The following is a 20799-nucleotide window of genomic DNA, read 5'->3' on the forward strand; positions in this document are numbered from 1 at the left end:
TAAAGAACTAACGACAGTATAAAACTTTGAGGTGAAGGCTTATCTAGCTTATGCTAAAGAAACTCCACTGGTCTATTTACCTCCTAACTTTTAAACCATGAAAGCTTTTACTTTAGCGAACAATATGTGCCATAGTTACTGTTCAGTAAACAGTCATCAATCGTACCTAATTAGTTAACCTTCTGTTCACAGCCGATGCAACCGGACTCAGGTGCAATTGCTCAGTTATTCTTAAATTAGGCGTGAGTCAATCCTCGCTCGGCACACCAAAGAGTTTTACAGCGATCGTATATCTAGCTCACTTCATGTGCAGTTTGACCTCACATTTTATATGGACGTGGGAAGTGTTGCCAGCCTATTAAGGAAGCTGGAGATATGTTACGACCGAGCAAACGTAAAGGGAATACCAACAACACGCAAATATTCTTGATCTGTCGCAATGAATTCTTAATAATGACTCTGGGCTTGAGATCTCGTTGGATTTTATTGTTTTTGAATTCTAGTGGGATTTAACATTACATTTGTTTTGGCAGATAGCTGCTAACACTTGAAATAACCAGTTTCCTACAAAAATATTATAGAAAGATCTATACTAAAAATAACTTCTGTTATTTTTTTTGTCTCTACTCCATAAAAGCTTAGAAGACTAATGGAAGAATGCCAGTAATATTCATTAAGACCACGGGCAAAGAGCTATTTCGTGGCTACCATAAAATAGGGCTCTTAAAATATTAGAGCTCATTTCGCCTCGCCCAACAGTGCCAAGGTGTGCTGGCAACATGTCAATCTGAACACAATACGGTTACTATAGGACGAGCAAGCGAAGGTTGAACGATGCACTCAATTCTATTACTGATAAAAGTGCAAGAGTTCATTGGCTGCATGGCAATATACCATCAGTATAATTTAAGTTACTGTTTATATAGATTCCACTTTAGTTGTTGTCCCAAGTCTGTCCAAAACAGTGCAGACTCCATAAAATGTAGTCCGAGCACCTCTATTTCAATGTTGAATAATATACCTACTTCATTCAATTTGGACGTTTTTACACAGAGAGCTGCATTTAACGATCTTGCAATAAATCTCGGCGGGGCGTAGAATCGACGTGTGTTTACTCGGTCGTTTTCAACAAATTGGGTTAGTGGTACCGCGCCCTGTCGACGTAATCGCTTAGCCTGTTAGGACTGTGATGTGATCACGCCCCAACTCGAATCTTCACATATTTACCTTCACTTACGCACTGATAGGTTCGCGCACACACGTTTGCTAATCAAAATTGAAATTGTTCCGGACCGAGCGTCAATGTCAATATGCCTTTAATAACGTTGCTTGAAATCATACCCCATTTCATACTAACACTGATTCCAAACGTAGAGATACGTAAAACGTCTATAATTAGAAGGATTGAAACATCACAATGACATGCGTCGAAATGAAATCACATGCCGCAATCGTCGAGGATTAAATCGTATTCGTTAATTGGTTATTTATCTAAAATCCGTGGCTCGTGCGCCGACATCAAAGTGAGAAAGTGAACGCAAATAAAATTAAAAGTGTACTGAAAACGAATCCAATTATGGCACAACGGAGAAAAATTCACTTTTTGCGCTGGTGTTGGTGTGGCCCGTCTATTGCAGTGTCCAGGTGAAATGTGTGTGTAGGATTTGCGAGCACGTGAGAGACCGTTAGTTTTTTTACGGTATACGTTGCAGGATATGGGCTGCACATTTTTACAGTGAACAGTTTTTGTTGATTGGCGCGGTACAAAATTTGTATGCAGGGAATGTGGGATATATTAGTATTTGACTTTGTTGAATGGCAGCGTCACCGACATAGAAAGCTTAGAGCAAACAAGTGCTACCCGCTGCTCAGCTTTGCACTGCTAATCACACCAAACTTAATATAGCAGAGTGGGTTCCGTGTTTGCCTTTAGTGATGCTCTCGTGTAAAAGGTATGGTCGTGGTTGTCTCATCCCATCTGAAGCTTTAATTTAAATACCCATGTATTTAGTCATTTGGAAAGAAAGTAATTGAATTGGTTTTTCCAAAAGCTTCACGACGGTTTTTCATCATATACAAACATCGACAGTACTTGTTACGGCGATTATGTGCGAACTGCCAAGCCCGATGATACATTAACTGGGCACATTTCCAACCCGGGATTATAACTGAGAGCCTAACAGTAACAAACCCAATTACTCCACCAGACCAATGATACGTCGCTTTGCGTTCGTGTTTTAAAAAATAATGGCGAAAATCCTCGTACATCACGTTTCCGCAGCTCTCAGAAGAGCTTTATTTTTCCGTTTGACCATTAGGGATTCAAATCACAGCGGGTGGTCGTGCCGGCTAACTTACAGCCTTTACCTCTAATTGCATTATGAACTCCTGGTACTCCGCTCGTATTTTCGACAACAGATTGTTGTTTATATGGGGCATCTTTTTTGTTGTTGGCGTTGTTTATGCGTTGTTTCACTTAGAGGATTTTGTGGTAACTTTTTTTTTCATTTAAATAACACTTATTTTTCTAACGAGGTATTACAGAATCTATCTCATCTTACACGATCTCCGAAGTCTGATTACTACAATCTGAAGTCTTTTAAAGAAAAAGTTATATTATAGTAAGGGTGTAACACCACAGCTAAGCACTATACATTTCAAATGTCGTTTCTAGTTGCAGTTCTTGGAACTTTTCTCGTTAAGGGTAGTCTGTTTACCGCACCATTCATAGCTAGGCACTTCCGTATTTACGACGTAAACTTTGCGAATGAATAAATTAATATTTTAATACAGCAGAGCCCGTAATGGTGGCAACATTATTGGGAGCATTTGCGTTTTTAATACTGGCAATATTGGTAGAACGTACAGCTGCGGAAAATATGGTTAAGCTTAACGAAGACCGACTCGTGTAAGGTTTGGTAAAGGATTGGGTCAATTAAATCCATGACGGTATTTCCTTATTCAGGTGAAGAAGAAATTTTTCGAAAAGAAAATAAAAACTTAAAATATTTACTGTGTTATTAAAATAAATGTGTCAGTATAATTTTCAGACAGTTTAGAATCTTTAATAGTGAATCCGCAAAGGGCGTGGTATTTCGCGAACTAAATGAGAATGGCATTATGGGGAAGTATGGTAAGTTGCTAGCTTATGTTCACTACATTTTCTGAGCTAGACAAAAGAAATATATGTAGGTCTCATTATGTTTTAGTAAATGTGTGTTTTTTGTGATTTTATTCTTGGTTTGGATTAATTGGATCCATTGTGAGAAGAGAGCTGTGATCGTTATAATCTTCTTGATCCAACAGTTAGCTACATTATTGCTCTACGCGTTATTTTTTCATGTTTTTTTTTTCAAATTATTTTTAAATATATTTTTTTTGCTTATGTTGCATAACAAGTCAGATCTGAAACTAATAGTTGCCATAACACCAATCCAAGCCTACCAATATTCCCGTTTACACAGTAAAGGGTGTGCAAATAATGATTTTATCGAAAAATAGCGAACAAAGGTCTCTTTAGTGAACACAAAGAAAGTAATTGTGACGCAATTACCAGTCCTTTGTGCGGCTGTTAATATGTGGAGGACTGGTAATATAGTGAGGACTGTAATATAGTGAGGACTGGTAATATAGTGAGGACTTTAACACAGTGAGGACTATGGAATGAGGATATTCAAGACTTGATTTAGAAAGGAACACGGGTCTGTGGAGAATTGTGCGGATCGAACACGGGTCTGTGGAGAATTGTGCGGATCTCGTGACTTTGTATCGTAGTTGTAATTTGTGTTACATTTGGTTCTCTGGAGGTTTTCAGGAAATACGCAAGGGTGTTGTTTTAACGAACTGATGGTGAAAAAATATACCTGTGGCAAGAAAATTAACCCTAGAAGCCTAATCTACGCCTGCGAGACGTACACGCATTCGAATATCGTTTGTTTTTTTCTAACGGTTGAAGCTAGAGCGTGGTGCTCTTCTGTTATCTTCGTGGCCGACGGGAGCTAGAGGATGGTGCCCCTATCGTTGAGGTAAGTCCCGCCATTTTTGATTTATCGAAGTGTTGCACGCCTGTGAGACGTATATTTAGGCTTTGTGTAACTTTTAACTGAGATTGAATGATTTTACTATTGCTTGTTTTTCGTATATTTTATATCTTTTTTCGGCGTTGTTTCAGGTATAAATATGTCACGGTCTAATGTATTAGATGAAGACGATATTTTTGCAATTTTGAACGAGGAAGACAATCCTTTTCAGGAAGATTCAGATTCCGAAGTTGAGGATAACCAGATTATCGAAAACGTTCAAAGCGAGGACGAAAATAATGAAGTATCTGAGTACGTTTCGTCTTTACAAGAATCTGGGCCTCTGAAGAAACCGACCCTACCCTTGTTGCAGAAGCTGGTCCATCATCTGGCGCAGACCGTGTTTTACCACCTACCAACTCGGAGCGGATTTATCGTGTTCGTAATCGTACTCAGAATGGACATATTTGGTCAACTGTTAAAGCTCAAATCTGATTAGTTGTAATGTTTGCTCTAAGAATAGGTATTAGCGTAAAAAAAAATATTTGGTATTCAAAAAAATATATATTTTTTAGCTGATTTTGAAGAAGTTAATTTTTTTTGTTCCAATTTATGCATATTGTTTTTTTGTTGTAATAAATAACTGTAATTATAGTTATAATTAATAACAGTGTTGTTTTATATTTAGTTTATATTCCAAATTAAAATTTCTGCTCAATAATAAAAATAATAATTAAATAATTTACCTAAAATTGGGGCTTTTATATGTGTACGCCTCTGAGACGTATGTTAAGGCTTTGTGTACGTTCGAAATAGATTAGGCTTCTAGGGTTAAGGTAGCCTGAAAGCGTTCTATATGAAAGCGTTCTTTAATAAAAATGTTTTGAGTCACTTTTTACCAGTGTACAGTTCGGACTGGCTGACGTTTGCAAAACCGTAAAATCGGTTTAGGCAATATTAATTTTCTTTACTGACAGTACTTAATGATATTTCCGAAATGAAAGACTACTACAAATACTAAGTTAAAAGAAATATTCCATATTAGCCTCATAGAATTATTAATTAGCTAGACGTGAAACAAAACAGCCTTTTTCAAAAGCCCAGAGTTACATAATACGGACTAATTTCCCCGTCCATTTTCTTCGTAACACTCAATCTCAACACTTTTCCGACAGGAGGGCGTTTCACTCCGCATTCTTGAACCCACATTATCCACTCTGTGATTTAATTACTCTGAGATAATCAAGGCACAATGGCCAGTTCAGCTAGAGATGGGAAAAATACCAAGAACTTCGGGTTCCGTGGAGAATTAGTCAAGTTTTTAAAGATTTGAAATTTTTATTAAAGTTGTGTTAGTAGGTCAAGTTATAAATAGATTACCAATAAGGGTCAAAGAAAGAAAACTTAAGTTTATAATGGTGACAAAAATAATCTTTATTAGGAAAGCTTTAAAGTTTGGTAAGTGCTCCAGAATTTACTTGTTCTTTATTTATTGAATTATGCTTTTTAATAGTCTTTATTTCTTGATATCCTAATCTAGGCATGTAGGAAGTACACGATACTTTCATGCCTACAATAGGAAACCTAACTTGATTCTAACAGTTTTTTCATGTTAGGCCTGTGAAGCTTTCAGCTGCATTTGATATTCGCTCAAAGGTATCGTGGCTAACGGGTGCGTGCGTCTGATGTTTCGATGCCTTTCAAAATAGTGGCTTTGGACGTTGATGTTGCAAGCGTCAAGTTTGTGAACCGGTGTTCAATGAGAATCATATTTATATCTTGATAAGATAAGTTTTTTTATTGAGTAATTAAAGGAATTTTCCAATAAATCTACATAATACAAAGCAAATTTTGGAAATATGAAAATAATTAGACATAAAAGCAGTAATTTTTATTATAAGAATTTGAACAAACGCAGTACCTATGAACATTACCAAATATATTTTCTTTGGTAGACTTAATATTTACCCTATTCATTAATGCACGAGTATGTGTTTAAAATGTAATCCAAACACACGGAACTCTAAACCGTGAAACAAGATTAAACACTGAGAAATATCCGACGCTTAACAATGTAATTGGGTTGCAATAATTAGATACATTATTCACTAAAGTACGGCTACGCTTAATTGGCGAAATCGTTTGTAATTGTTCAGCGCAAGATTCATGCAGATGCTTACTGAAATGCAGTTTTTACTCCTTAATTGCGGGTAAGAATAAAAATACTGTTTTGTGCAATTACATGATTAAACAAAAGAGTCTTAATTTAATTTCTACTGATGTTTAAATCTCTAAAGAGGTTGAAGTGAGGCTTAGAGGTGGAGGTTAATCTTCAGTTGGTCTGATTTGTATTTGGAACGAGGAGTAAGACCTGGCCAAAAATAATGTTCAGTTAGTTCAAAAAGTCTTCCTAGGAAGCCGTAAGGAAAATTCATAAAAAGAACCTCTCGTTAAGCAAATTCGATGTCTATTTTTACACGTCCTTTTTATTTAAAAGGTACCTGAAGCCCAAACGGTTAATTGTAGAAAGAAAACTGCGTCTTTGGGGGTAGGTGTGGGCGTTTGAACGGGAAAAGCTGAATGCGTGACGAGAGCTTACGTGAGCTTTGCAAGTCAAAGCCACTGAAAACGATCATTTGATTCGCTTTAATGATATTTAAACGTAGTTTTAATTTGACAGAGTGATTGAAGATTACTGCGTATGGAAGCTTCAGATCTGAATGTAAAATTAACACTTCAGTTTTTAGTAGAGATCAAGAAAAAAAAGTTAAGTTATGAAAATAATCATAATAATGTATAATGAGGTTAAAAAAAATCCAAACCTAATTCCGAAATGACGAACCCTTAACTAGCATTGTACGTACCTAAATAAGGTACATAACATATCTTACTATTCAACTACGACCCCAAAAGTGGGACACAAGTGGAAGGAAAATCAACTCGCGATTCAGGGATCATTACCAGATGTTTGTAGAGCTATCGATATCATTGTAGGAAGTCAGCCGTACAATATTAAATCAGCTGGGGTCGGAAGCTGGCATGTTTTTCGCCGCCAAAATTCCAGCCCACCCATTTTCCGGAGCGGGTATTCATACGATAACAATCTAGTTATCGGACAGGCCGACGGATATTAAAATCCAATGTACCAAAATACCCCACATGTAGGTACTTATGTATCTACTCTACATACAATATACATATATATATATATACACTTGTAGGTCTGTATGTATGTACCATGGAGTCATGACTAGCAGAGGTGCCATAACAGAAAATCTCCTAAGAAAGTAGCGCGCCAAAATACGGGTGTGCGGGGGAAGAGATACGATACTGTCTTCGCCCTTATACGCCTCCTTTGGACCCAGTCATTTTTCTAATATCAAAAATCGTTGACAGATGTCTCAAAGGACTCGAACGCCTCGTTAGTTCACTCGTAACTTATCGTACTACGTATTTGACCTAGAAGAAGGCGCCTGACCTGCCTGTATTATGGTACCTCCGAATCTTTCCTTACTCCGTGGTATTTATGTACTATCTACTCACAAACTTCATTAAAATGAAACTTCAGCGGTGTTTTGTGTACAGAAGGTAATCATGGCATGTACGGCCTATTGTCACCTGCTTGATGAAATTAATTAGTTTGCGCGTTGACCGTGAAAATTAACTTAATGTTATTAGCTTTTACATACTTTGTTACATTAGGTGGGGAAGTTAGTTGCTCAGTATGTGTAGAAGAGAAAATTACAACAAGCGTGAATATATTTTTTAAATAAAATAGTTGGTTGTTGTTCAATTCCCCATACAATTAGGGTAGTGACTGGCATTGAAATAAACCTCATTTACAAAAGCACTTGTAGGTCCTGAAATAGGCCGAGACATTGAATGAAGTACTCAATACAAATGAATACTTGGAACTTCAAAGGCAACAAATCGAATCGACCCGATATTATAAAAGAACATTTTTGAAAAAGGTAACATTTTTTGTCCCATTAATTTTCGCTCTCAAATCAAGGATTTTAATCGCCTTTATAATGGACAAAGGAAACAAAAAATAAGACGGTGAAATAAAAGAGAAACAAATGAGAGTGTCAGAAATAAATCTTAGGAGGAAAAAGATGTCATTGAGCGAATCGCTTTGCCAAAAGACTATGGAGATATTAAATTATTGTCTAAGAAATGCTAATAGGGTCATCACTTTAGGAGGAAAAACTGGGAGCAGACTTAAGCCTTATTATGCGTTGGACGATCTGCGACAGCCCTGCGCGGTGAATTTATTACAAACCCAGTGTTTGAAGATTGCACCCTAATTTGTGTTAGTATAAAGAAAGGTCTTTCGCGTAATGCGGAGCATAAAATGCTCAGATTTTCTCTGTCAAGTTAAGACATGAATGTCCTGGAAAATTGCGAGGTCTAGCAGTTGTAACGTTACCTTACATACTCCACCTGTAATATGTAGAATAACATTTTCAGACGTCATTTTCAGCAAAATATCTTTATACTACTGCGGTTTATAACATTCCATTTTCGCTGGTCAGTAGCACCACCACCAATGCCAGCCTAGGTAGATAAAGGTCGCTTAGATGAGGTTCCCCGCTAAGCCTACTATACGTAAATTAATTATTAAAAGGGTATGCTTTAATCTCTTTACTGTTTTTGTCTGCGGTTTTGGTGATATTTTACGTTACATGCCTATTCAAAATGGCCACCGCTCCGGCTTAAAACCACTGCGAAAACAAAATTTCAAAAGAGGCATGTAAAATGCAACGAGCTTAGCTATTAATAGACTAGAGTCTAATGCAGTTCTCCCAAAAGCTTTTAGACGTTCGTTGGGAATTTTCGAATATTTTTTTTCTCTCCTCAGTGTACGTGAGACTTTATTGGTTGTGGGAAGGATCAGATATAACCTCCATGTTCTATTGGATTCTTCCTACTATAAGGAATTTCTATAAGGGATCGTAGTATACTAGCAAGTAAATAATCATCTGTAAGATTTTGCATGGATTGACAGACATATTTGAGGTATGCAACTCTTGCTTTATCACGGACACTAAGGTCCGCTGCAATGAGACTCGTGGGTCTAAAACTAATTCAGTTACAAAGTAAAATGTTGTAGAGAATGGTGAAATCTCTCCTCAGACGTCTATAGTAAACTTCAATGTTCAAAATCTAGCTAAACTTTAAAGGTTAACTTTCAGAAAGAGTTACTGTTTCAAAATGTCGAAGTTAGACATAACATCTTATTCTATGAATTGTGTTGATTAAACTAATCCATTTTGTTGAATTGAATATTGTAGCAAAGAAATAGTTAAATTATTTCATTCCATAATATTTAAACCAATTCGTTTGTTATAATGATCAAGTTTGAATTTTCTGGTAATATACTTCAGTTTCAACGATAGTTTCAAAACTAGCACTATGGCTTATGAATAGTTATGAATCAAAAGAAATGAACCTGGTGTTAGTTGTATCAATATTCTCTGTTTCTGTGATTACAACAACACAATTGTATGATGGCTCCAGATCTAAAAGCACATAATCAGGTGAGCCAGGTCTCTGTAATACTAATCATGTACATGATTTATGGTCCAATGTCCATTTTCAATATGTCCCAGGCAATGCGCGTTCAGAAATTGTAAAGTGCAATAGACATAGTGTAGCCAAAATGATAGCACTTTTGATATATCCCACAACTTTCATTCCTGCGTCCAATGTTTGAAAGCCCCTGCCGACCCGTCTACGGGTACGTTTTCACAAAAAATATCTCTTTTTTCGGCGGAAAAATAAACGAGCTGGGCATACTGTTCACGTCACACGTATCAAATTCCATATGCAAAGGTAAACTTGTTATATTTCACAACGCGAGTTAGCACTCGAAACAACATAGTTTTTATGAATTTTTTGAGTTCTCGCTTCCTCAATATACAGTCGAACACCTCTACTGTCGGATGTTAATTTTTCTTCTAATTTCACCACCAGTTTCATTATTGACGTTCTTCAGCTCGAGTCTTGTACTTAGTTTTAGATTTGAGATACTCTTTTGCCCTAATAAATAATTCTTGAACAATAACTGTAGCAACAAACCGCCTTTGTCAACAATACCATTTCACGAAATTTTCCTCTGTCGTCATGGAAACATTACATTGATCTTGCCCTTACCTATAAGCTTCTTGACACATGTTCTACTTCAAAAACACCAATATATTGTAGCCCACTCACATCATGTTTCATCATTTACCTCCCGGTCTCCAAAGACTTAATATTGAGTAGTTTCCAACTTACCTGAAACAAAAAACAAACAAGATGAATCACGTGCCGCCTCTCCATAGATATGTTCGTGTATCTGTGTTGAGGTTTATAATGGTGTCTTAAATAGCCTGTGTTTCCTGTTTTCGCGGCTAACGCTCGTCGGTTATGCAACTTGTCAGTCTGCCAACTGTTCAGGTGTTGTGACCTCAGCAGTGACGCCTCGTCGTTGACACATGACCTGACTCATCCTACGTGCTACCACCAACTCGGACTGATCTATTCCTTTTACGTGTTAAGGTTACTACAAACTCGCACTTGTCCCAGATTCAAAATAATATCCGACCATATAAAAACGCTGTGCAATAAATATGATAATGAACGCAATCTCGTTTGTATCGGGATATTTTCAATATTGCATCCAGCTTACGCGAAATGGTTATTATTATTGTCGGCGTCCGCTAAGTGATCATATTTAAATCTTTTGTGAGGTTGGTAAAATATGAGCACTTGATTGATAAATTGATATCATTTGTATGGCTCTCGTAAAGTTTCCTTTAACAATTGTGACAGGTTGAATTTATTGGTCGCATTAAGGGAATCGTTAATGGAAAAATAACTGGACAGATAATGAAGTGTAATAAAAGAAGCGCACATTATGGACTCATTTGCGGGAAGCGACCGCGCGGTGCGGTCCGGGCGATGCGGTGCGGCACGCAGCTACGCGGTGCGACGCGGCGCGATGCCACATCGCACAGATTACAAATACCGAGAAATGTATTTTCCGATATATCGGTCGAATTGAAATGGACATGTTTTCGGTGAAGTAATTTGGCGTGTTTAACCATTCGATATATTATTTACTGACTGCGGTTGAATAGCAATTCTGAAAGAGGTTTTATTCGAAGGTTTTGTTTGCTATGAAAATCTTCAATGAGGTGGAATTTACGGGCGTCCTCATTGAACATTGCATAAAATGTTAATTTTAAACTTTAAATAAATGGTAGATGTTGGGTTTCAGTGTTTAAATTGTGAGATTAATAGCTCGATGAGCATAATAGTGGTGATAAATTAGGCCTAGAAATTTAATTAAAATTATCTTGCCTAAGTGTTTTAGCGGCCCTTCTTGGAACAACAGTTAACGTTTGTAAAATCTAGATCTAAGCTTGTGTATTTATGGATACTATAAACGGTTACTGGAATTGTTTTAGTTATGTGAAAACAAAAAATAAACTGAAATATTCATAAAATTTTCAATACTATTAGGAATCCTGATAATATTAGGTATCATTTTGCAACGAAAATAATAAAATAAGTAATCGAATATTCCTAATACTTGTTGTTATAAATAGTACTTGTATTCTTATCACCAATTTAACAAGTACGTTACTTTAATTACCTAATTGATAAAGTTTATCTACAGCTGTCTATCGCAAGCTACAGTACATACTAATTTATTGAATTAGTTCGCCTCCATTTATTTATATAAAAGTACAAACATAGAATACGTAACTAGAATCCCATTTACATAATTATTCCGAAAATATTGAAGAAAAATATTTATCTTTAAAAGTAACTTTTTGAATTATTCGCTGAAATAATCTAATAGTTACTTATTTGAAAAAGCAAATAGAATATTAGTTTAGTTTCTAAACGCGAATAAAATACATAAAAAGAATCTCCAATAACTTGGTAATCTTTTTATTTGAAAAAAATATTAATAAAAAAAAAGAAAAAAGTTCGCAACAAATGAGTTTTGATGAAAAACTTTTTTTTTGGCAAACAAAGTATGTTTTTATTTACACAAAAGCTTGTGAGCCCTTAATATGCTTTATGATGAATAATATGGACGTTTAAAATATCTTCGCGTTGACACACATCTGCGGCTCGTGAATAGATCTCTATTTCTGTATGTCGCCCTCGTAATGGCTAGACGATGCCTAAATAATATACCCACAGAATATATCGACAACATTCATTATATAACTTAAAATAATCATAATTTAGTTTTATTGTACTTATTATGCGTTGTTTTACTATGAAACATGTCAACGTTTTATACTACATTATATTCTCAATTTTAACTTTTTATTTCGAAAACTGCTGAAGTATCTAGCTAATGATTATTTATTAGGTGCAAACATACACGTTTTTTTGCATATAATTTGAAATAAAACATGTTACGACTGATTTTATTGTTTTTACGTTAGTTGGGCCCAATAATATTAAATGTGGAGATGTCATACAATGATTCAGCTTTCTGTGCTTAATATGGCAATCCTTTTTTTTACCATTTTCTTGTTTACTTCTATTAATATTCTGAATAATTAGGTTTCTATGTCACCAAACTCAAAACTAATAAGAAACGTAAAGTTTGTACTGGGTATAATAAATTAGTGTTAAACATAAAAGGAGTATTAGCTATAATCTCTACGGCAATGGTTTTCGTTTCAGTCCAAAACCACGTGGATTCATCTTAATGTAACAACTTTTAACCCAAATATCTCTATCTTCTATCTCTTAAATTAGACATCTTTACGCATTACGAAAGCAATACATCAGAATTGATTTGATTATCAAACTAAGATAAAATGTGATACACAAAATTTATAAATTAGCTCCGAACCAATAACATATGTAAATATGTAAACAAGATAATTTATGCTATATTGCCTTAATAACAAGTATGAAAATCGTTTGGCAGTGTAATGGTGTAAACACATTACGGCTACACTAGGTTGGGAAAGAAAAATGTGATGAATGAACGTATAAATAATCATGTCGGCTGCGTACACTTTAATCATAGTTGTATTTTCAGCGAAATACGACAGACTTAATACTTTTCTCTCATATTTTAAGGGAGAATAACCTTTGGTAAATGCTGCATTTGTAACCGTCAAAGTTTGGTATGTTAATAAACTTTTTTTTTAATTTACCAAGAAATTACCAAGCCCAAGTTTCATTGGATGCAGCTGAATATCAGTTTTTTACATGGAGCGACTGCCTTTCTGTCCCAACCCAGAAGCGCGTGGCGTCCGATTTAGTACCGTTGGTAAGACTAACAAACATTAATGCATTTAACTTTTTGGCAACTACGTAGTTAGGATTGACTCATGAACTCTCCTGAAACTCATTACAATCGAGCGTTTTATAAGAAGAATTCGAAATATTGTTCCACGTAAAAAAATCAAATAAGCCTACCGAAACATAACGGAATTTACACTGTTATTTAATCCGCAAGATTTTACTGGGAACTACCAAAAATATTTGAATATTCAAAAGTTGGGAATAGCATTTCATTGTCGAACGGTTGGATAAAACCAAAATATTGCGCAAACGAACACCATTCAATATTCTGCTCTGATGAATAATTAACTAGCTGACAGTTCACTACCAGTCACAGTTTATGTACGTATTAAAAAAACTTCTGAAAAGTAGGAACTTCATTAAACATTAAAATCAGAATTGCGTTTGTACTAACATTCGTTATCTTCGTCTCGAATGCTCTTGAATTCTGATTTCACTTATCATGTTTCCTATTTTATCAAGTGCACGGAATATGTCCTATCGAAAACCTCCTGATTTCAAATTATCAGTGTAATCAATAGCTTTGTCACTGGTTAATGTTCATAACACTGAGTCACATGTACAATAGAATGTAATGCATACAGATGTGGAAGTGAGAAATAAAAAATCGTGTATTATTGCCCAGATATTAACATTTGTTTGTCACCTTAAAAACTGAAATGTCATTTCTATGCAAGTAAGGGTGAGTTGCACCATTTAAATATGACCAAACTATTTATAGCCAGTCGAACTGGCTGCATATTCACTGTTGGGAAGCTACACTCTTCCCGAGCAACATAGGCTATATCTTATCTCGGTATGGTAATAGTTTCCATAGGACACGGGTGAAAACGCCGGGAAACAGCTGTGTTAAACTTTTCTGGAGCGTTTCTTCTGTTTATCTACTCAAATCTTGTCTTTACAAGCTCATATTGGAAGCTGATCATCACCCCTCTTCCCAAATATGTTAGGGTTGGCTTCTAGTCTACCTGGATATGCCTATCTGAACTCCTCAACCTAGTTACCCGGGCAACCCAATACCCGTGGGGATTAGAGGGTGCTGGCATCTGACTGCCAAAGATGTTCAATGACAGCCTCATAATGCAAGCTGATCTTAACATATTAAGAGCGGTTTCACAGCACGGCTTTACGTCGCTCGCCTCTATAAGTCGATTAATATCCATATGTTCTACACCAGTGGGGAGGGCTTCATAAACACTTACTGTATATGTCAGAGGTAATACTGTTAAATCGCTTAGCGAGTGAATCACTGGTTTCTGCGGTGTGCAGTGTCGGGTGGAGTCTACGGCCCGAACAAATACCTATATAATATGTACAGAGAATTTACTACACGTTGTCATCGGAAGAAGTACAAAGAAACCATGGGACATGGTTTGTTTTACAGCAATTTTCTTTTTTATTGTACGCAAAATTACTTCGAGTTATTCTAGTTAATGACATTATAGGACTAAAAATATAGAAGGCGACTATCTAAGTTTATTTTTGGACCATATTACATAACAAAAAAAACAGTCCAAAATACTCGATACTCATTCAAAATCTAATATTACTTGCAACGCTCCATCAATCGCGAACAGTTTGGTATTAGGTACCAGTTCATAATTTCATACCTCGTTCAAGGTCTAAAGAAAGACAATACGGACTTTGTTCTATAATAAATGTTAATGTAGTGTGAAAAACGTGAAACGCTGCCAATATGTTTAACTAGCCGTTTTCCCGTGGTTTCACTCGCGCCCCGTGGGAACTACTGCCTGTATCGGGGTAAAATATAGCCTATGTTACTCGGGAAGAGTGTAGCTCTCCAACAGTGAAAGAATTTTTCAAATCGGTTTCGTAGTTTTGGAGCCTTTTGGGTGCAAAGAAACAAACAACAAAATGTTTCCTCTTTATTATATTAGTATGTATGTATGTGTGATGCATGTGGTATAAAACGGCCGAGCCGCCGAGCGTAAGGTCACAGGGCATCTGGCGTAGAAACACATGTGCTCGCTATATTTATCGCCGCCATTCAACACTTTGATAAGTAGCGCCCACTAAATTGTAAACGCCTCTAAAACGTACAAAAATATTAAACAAATAATGTGAATAAGATTATTGAGTCTTTGTGAATTATTGATACTTTTATAATTTTGTCATACCTATGGCAAAATTGTATTGTTATCTTTTTTTGCAAAACAAAGGTGTGTCTAACATAGAGCTATGCCAACAATATGTAGATCTTCAATTTAGAGCAACTTCGATCATTCGGTTTCATATCCTCTATGTGTATCAATGGATACTGTAACCAACAAACGGACTATTAAGTATATGGTGGGTTTTTGGTAAATAAATATGATTCTTACATACAATTTTAATGTCTTTACAGGACTGATAAAATTATATTTTTAGCAATAATTCAGATAAATGCGTTCAAACACTATTAAGTCGACACCACTTTCATGGTTGATAGCTCATATAAGAAAAATAGTTTTATGAAATAACGTGGGACGTTCCGACCACCTAAGTAGCAAGTCACTGAATAAAACAGAAAATAGACTTTTTGATATACGCATATTTTTTATGAATCAGAAATCTTACAACCTACACACCACTTTAGTGATTTGCGTAGGAAGTAATTTTATAAATAAGTATATTCAATAAACGTATGTAGGAACAGCTTTACGTGATAACTAGGAAAGCCAGATTCCAGGAAGTAGCTACTACTATCAGGGCTTATCTTCCTTTGATTGTCAGATACTGGGAAAGGCTGTGCAATTTTCATTTCCGAGTAATATCGCAGCCTTTGTTCCTACACAGGCAAACAGAATTTGTGATTGAATTTCTGACAACAATTAAAATTGCGCTTGTTTTGCGCACCCAGAGGCCTGCAGATTTGGTCACCTCTCCGTAAACCTATACCTATTAACTATGTAGCTTAAACATATGTTTAATTAATCTAAGCTCAAATATGAGTGCCTTAGATCTCAGGCTCTTTTGGCCACCTATCTCAAATTTCAAAATAATACCATGGCTAGACCTTCACACAGTCGTTTTAATTTTCCCAAATAGTAGAAAAAGGTCAAGCCTTCGATTTCCAGGCTTTTAGTGGGCTCGAATCAAACAAAGCTGGTACAATAGAGCTTTTAAGGTAAACTGAGGCTTTTGTCAGCGCAGAGGAGAGGGAGGGGGGGCATATAAGTGCGTTATCGACTATGACAACACATTTGCGTTCCTCAATACGCGAATGCAAATAAAGAGGGAATTATTGAGAGGAAAATGTTTGTACAAGTTATACGAGTTCCGTCCATTATTAGTTTTTCCTTATTTTGCTATTGGTATTTATAGATTAAAAGATTTCTCTATATTGTTTAGCTTTGAAATCATTATTGACTTATATTGTATCTAAGTAGTAAATATGTAAGTGCTAATTAAAGTTGTCGCCGCTTAGAGATTAGATCTACAGGAAAATTAAACACGAATTTCATTAAAATACAATTCAGAAACCGACTTAGCGACCTGTCATTTGAACTGCTCTGTATTCAAGTAGTGTTTCAGAGCATTAAGCTACCACTATTGAAGATCAATAAATGTATTAATTGCTGCCGTATCATTGTTTAATTTCATGATCGAAATATTTGATGATGTCACTTAGGCAGTCATAGACTGAAGATAAAAGTATTGTGTCTCTCAAGCAACTTAACACTGCCAGGAAAACAAGATATAAAAGGTCCCAAAATCTTCAAAAACTGGTTATAAAAACCACTTCATTGTAACAAATTCGAGATAACACCATCAAACAAATTGACAGGCCCTAGCAATAATCGTTTACATCTCGAAACATGGCTAACTTTCATCGAGTTCCACTGAGCGCCTTTTACGCGTCAAACACATTTTTCCTGGTGTAAATCTGAGCGGCATAATGGGAAAAGTTGTAACAAGTATTCCGAACATATTATGTGCCATTAATATTCTGACGAGTCCCCGACGTTGGCAACCCTATAAAAGTTCAATGAACGAACGCGGCGGTAGCTTATAATTTTAATATTTACGTGTTGCTGTGTACATATTATATTGGTTAAGGTCTATTAACATATAATGAACGTCAATATGAATAGCCCTACAAGTTTATCGAATAAATAATTTTATACCTTTTAGAAAAAGAAATTCTTTAGTCATCTTTAGTCCTTTAGGAGTTCAGATTGTAGAATACATTTATACCATTTTTTACCTAGAAGAAAAATGTGAATCCTTCAGTTGTTATTGGTCTGTGATCCCGATTCACATAACTCAGGCTGTAGCCAGAACTTTTATGTTGAAAGATGAACATTCGTGTAAAAGGATTTTTGTGTCGCTTTCACAAATCAATCCGAAACTTTCAGTACCTACGTCGCAGTGATGTACGTGCCGGGGCTGCTTTGATACAACTTGTGGCCCAACACGAGTAACGACACAACTTCACAAATGTTATATCGAACTCCAACGTTCCACAGAAAATTCTACAACCATATAAAAATAAAACTTCATATCAAACTGTTCGTTGATTCCACAAATCGATTTGATTGAATAATGAATAAATAACAGATCTTGTGAACCCAATTTTCCGGTTATTCGCAACAAATTAAAGAATTATTATATTTACTCAAACGAAACCTTCTTAAAATTGTAGGTAAATAATCCGAGACGGGAACGTACACGATTCCCAGCTGTATTCGGAAAATAAGAGGTTCAATTTTTCACCTTTTGTGGGCAAAGGAATAAAAAAAAGGATTTCATACAAATGGAAACGTTCCCTTTTTGAACAGTTCATTGTTTGAACAAGCCGAGGAAACGTTTTTTGGGGAAAGCAAAAACCCTTTTCTGTTCACCACTTAGCTGTGAATGGTTCTAAATGGCTGGAATTTATGATTTATTTGCTGTTTAAGGATTAAGTAAGTAATGTGCTTCATTAAAGTGTCAAGGCGTTATGTAGGTAGCAAGATGACATTTTGCTGACCCTCTTCATCTTGAAGTTTAATAAACAATAATCGATAATAATACAATTCTAGTAACTATTAGAACTATCTCAGAATAACAAAAATATTGAACAAAGGAAAATTGCGTTTGATTTTTCGCAGAAAATCTCGGGTGAAGTACGAAAATTATATAGGTATTTTTATGGCCTTGTTTGACAAGTTGGACGATTACACGCGTGTTAACTTTAATAGGCTGTAAATTCTTTAAATATTCGAAGGCAATTTGCGATGATGTAAGTGACAAATATCGACTCTCGAACTTACGTCTGGCAGACATATGCTAACTATTATAATAAATATGTATACCTTCTGTACGATAACAAATCCAGTAATTTTGCAAATACTTTTTTAGTTACGTACGTTTGTGTACAGTATTTTAATGGCTGATATTATGTATGAAGGTGAAACCGTTAATTCTAAACTAAAAAATATTAACTTTTTTGGCTCTCACGAAATTACCATAACTATGATTGTTCTAAACTGAACGGTTGGCGCGAGACTCACTTTTTATCTATACAGGATTTGTACGGAACCCTCGGTGCGCGAGTCCGACTCGCACTTGGCCGGTTTATTCTGTAGGTAACGTACCTAAAGTGATTTTTTTTCGATTATTATTTTGGCACATATTTACAAGAAGGCCACAAAAGTAGGAAACAGATCTTAATTAACGCGAGAACACCCTTAAAATTTACTATCATAAAGAATTTTCCTTTACAAGAAAATTTAATATTTGACGTAAATTAAAACAGAGTGGATTCCTTGTAATACCTAATCATGTCCTTCTCTCGGCTTACATTTTAATTAGTCTTGTACTAGGCAAATGCTTGCGTTAATAAACTAACACTAAATAAAATCTGAGAGACTGAAGAAACGTATTTCAGTTTAGTTAAGATAATTTTTAACTAAGTATGGATTATACGATTCGAAAAAGGTTGTCTTTTCAGTTTGTGTATTTTTGGAAATTAGCCTCTCTGTAACCAAATTTCAAATTACTTTACAATATCAATTTATCAATACTTAAAACCGGAATCATCAAAATACGGATGACATTTTTCACAGCAAAACCCGGAACAGTTTAACATTCCTCGCTCAAACACCGCTAATAAAATCGTCAATCAAACAAAAAATATATAGGCATGGCATTATTTAACATAAATATTTAATTCCTATCCTTGTTTATACATTTGTCACCTTGAAAGGAAATACCTAACTGAAAGGTTAAGATTCAACAGCGTCATGAAGAGTCTCTCATTAGCTCTGAATAAATTACTTCGTGTAAAGCGAAATCGAAAGTGTACTTAGGCATTAAGCGATAAAGGATTCAAATGTATTTTATTGCCTGTCACTAAGGTCGATAATTGCGTGAAAGGGTGTAACTAATGAATGTTGTTCAAATCGTAAAGTACGTACTATTGACTAATCACTATTTTATTGGATCATTATATTAGCTTTTAGTGGGACTAGTAACACCTCAGTTGGTGGACTTCAGAAATCCTATTGACTTCAAATAACTGAGAATTGAAAATTACAGAAACACAAATTTTGGAACATAAAAAAAAATCTTAAATTTATCCATTTGGTGAATAAAATAATTATCTAAACAAGTAGCTATACTACAACTATTTATAGTAAAACCTAAGCCCAGTTGACAGGAAGTGCACGGGTTTATCGTTATCACGTCATGACATAATATTTACTCACACACGTAGTAAGGCTGAGGCCACACGCAGCGCTTGCGCAATCTCAGATTACAGGGCTGCCGCACTAATGTCGCTAACACATTTTATATTCATAGGAAACGTTAACGCGAACACGTTTTTACGTGACTTTCACGAATATGCATAAAGTTTTTTATTCAGACGAAAGTTACGCTTTTGAATTTTCTTAGCGATGATGTAGACACGTCCTTAATTTTTTTGTTGGGAATTTGTTCTTGTCTTGAGTTAATTTTAGGCCTAGAATTGTATTTATTAAACGAATTACTTTTTACCATTTTACCAAAAAAATTGCTATCAAACATAAAAAGTACACTTCACGATTATTCAAGCAAACAAAACCTAGATACAGATATCATGAAACCTTATGCACCAATAATCATGACTGGCACAAACCACCCTACTACTTTAATAATAAGGATGACAACGATATGCAAATGCTTGGTCAGATATAACATTTCTATCCGCCTGTCCAGATATTCGCATCGTCAGCGGAACCGCGAAGGGACTAATACCCGTTTTACGGCTTTTCCCAAATTTTATGGTTATTTCGGATATGATTGTCGACACTCATAAAAGAACTTTTCTTATAAACGTTTTCATATGGATCAGCGTTTACGTTTTCGTTTGAACTTGCGTATATTTTGAGGGCAAACTTCTTGTGAGTGGCAATATTTTTGATGAGTGTCGACAGAAGGAAATTAATGAAATTACCTTTGTTGCTAAGGTGGATATGAAATAAAT

General features: G+C 35.5%; 1 protein-coding gene across 16 annotated transcripts in view; it reads right to left on the reverse strand.

The window, feature by feature from the left end:
• The window catches only part of LOC110378155 (vinexin), a 170424-nt gene that overhangs the window by 34350 nt on the left and 115275 nt on the right, over positions 1–20799 (reverse strand). The window contains exon 3 of one of the 16 annotated variants that reach the window (XM_049838874.2): positions 10100–10298. The exons of 14 other annotated variants lie outside the window; for them this stretch is intronic. In XM_049838874.2, the coding sequence (XP_049694831.2) occupies positions 10273–10298 (26 nt within the window). In that variant the 3' untranslated portion in view covers positions 10100–10272. Of the gene's footprint in view, positions 1–10099; positions 10299–20799 lie in introns of those variants that run through there. One more of the 16 variants, XR_007510796.2, reaches the window with a different exon arrangement.

The sequence above is a fragment of the Helicoverpa armigera genome, chromosome 12 (genome assembly GCF_030705265.1).
Source record: "Helicoverpa armigera isolate CAAS_96S chromosome 12, ASM3070526v1, whole genome shotgun sequence".
In the NCBI taxonomy this organism is placed as follows: domain Eukaryota; kingdom Metazoa; phylum Arthropoda; class Insecta; order Lepidoptera; family Noctuidae; genus Helicoverpa; species Helicoverpa armigera.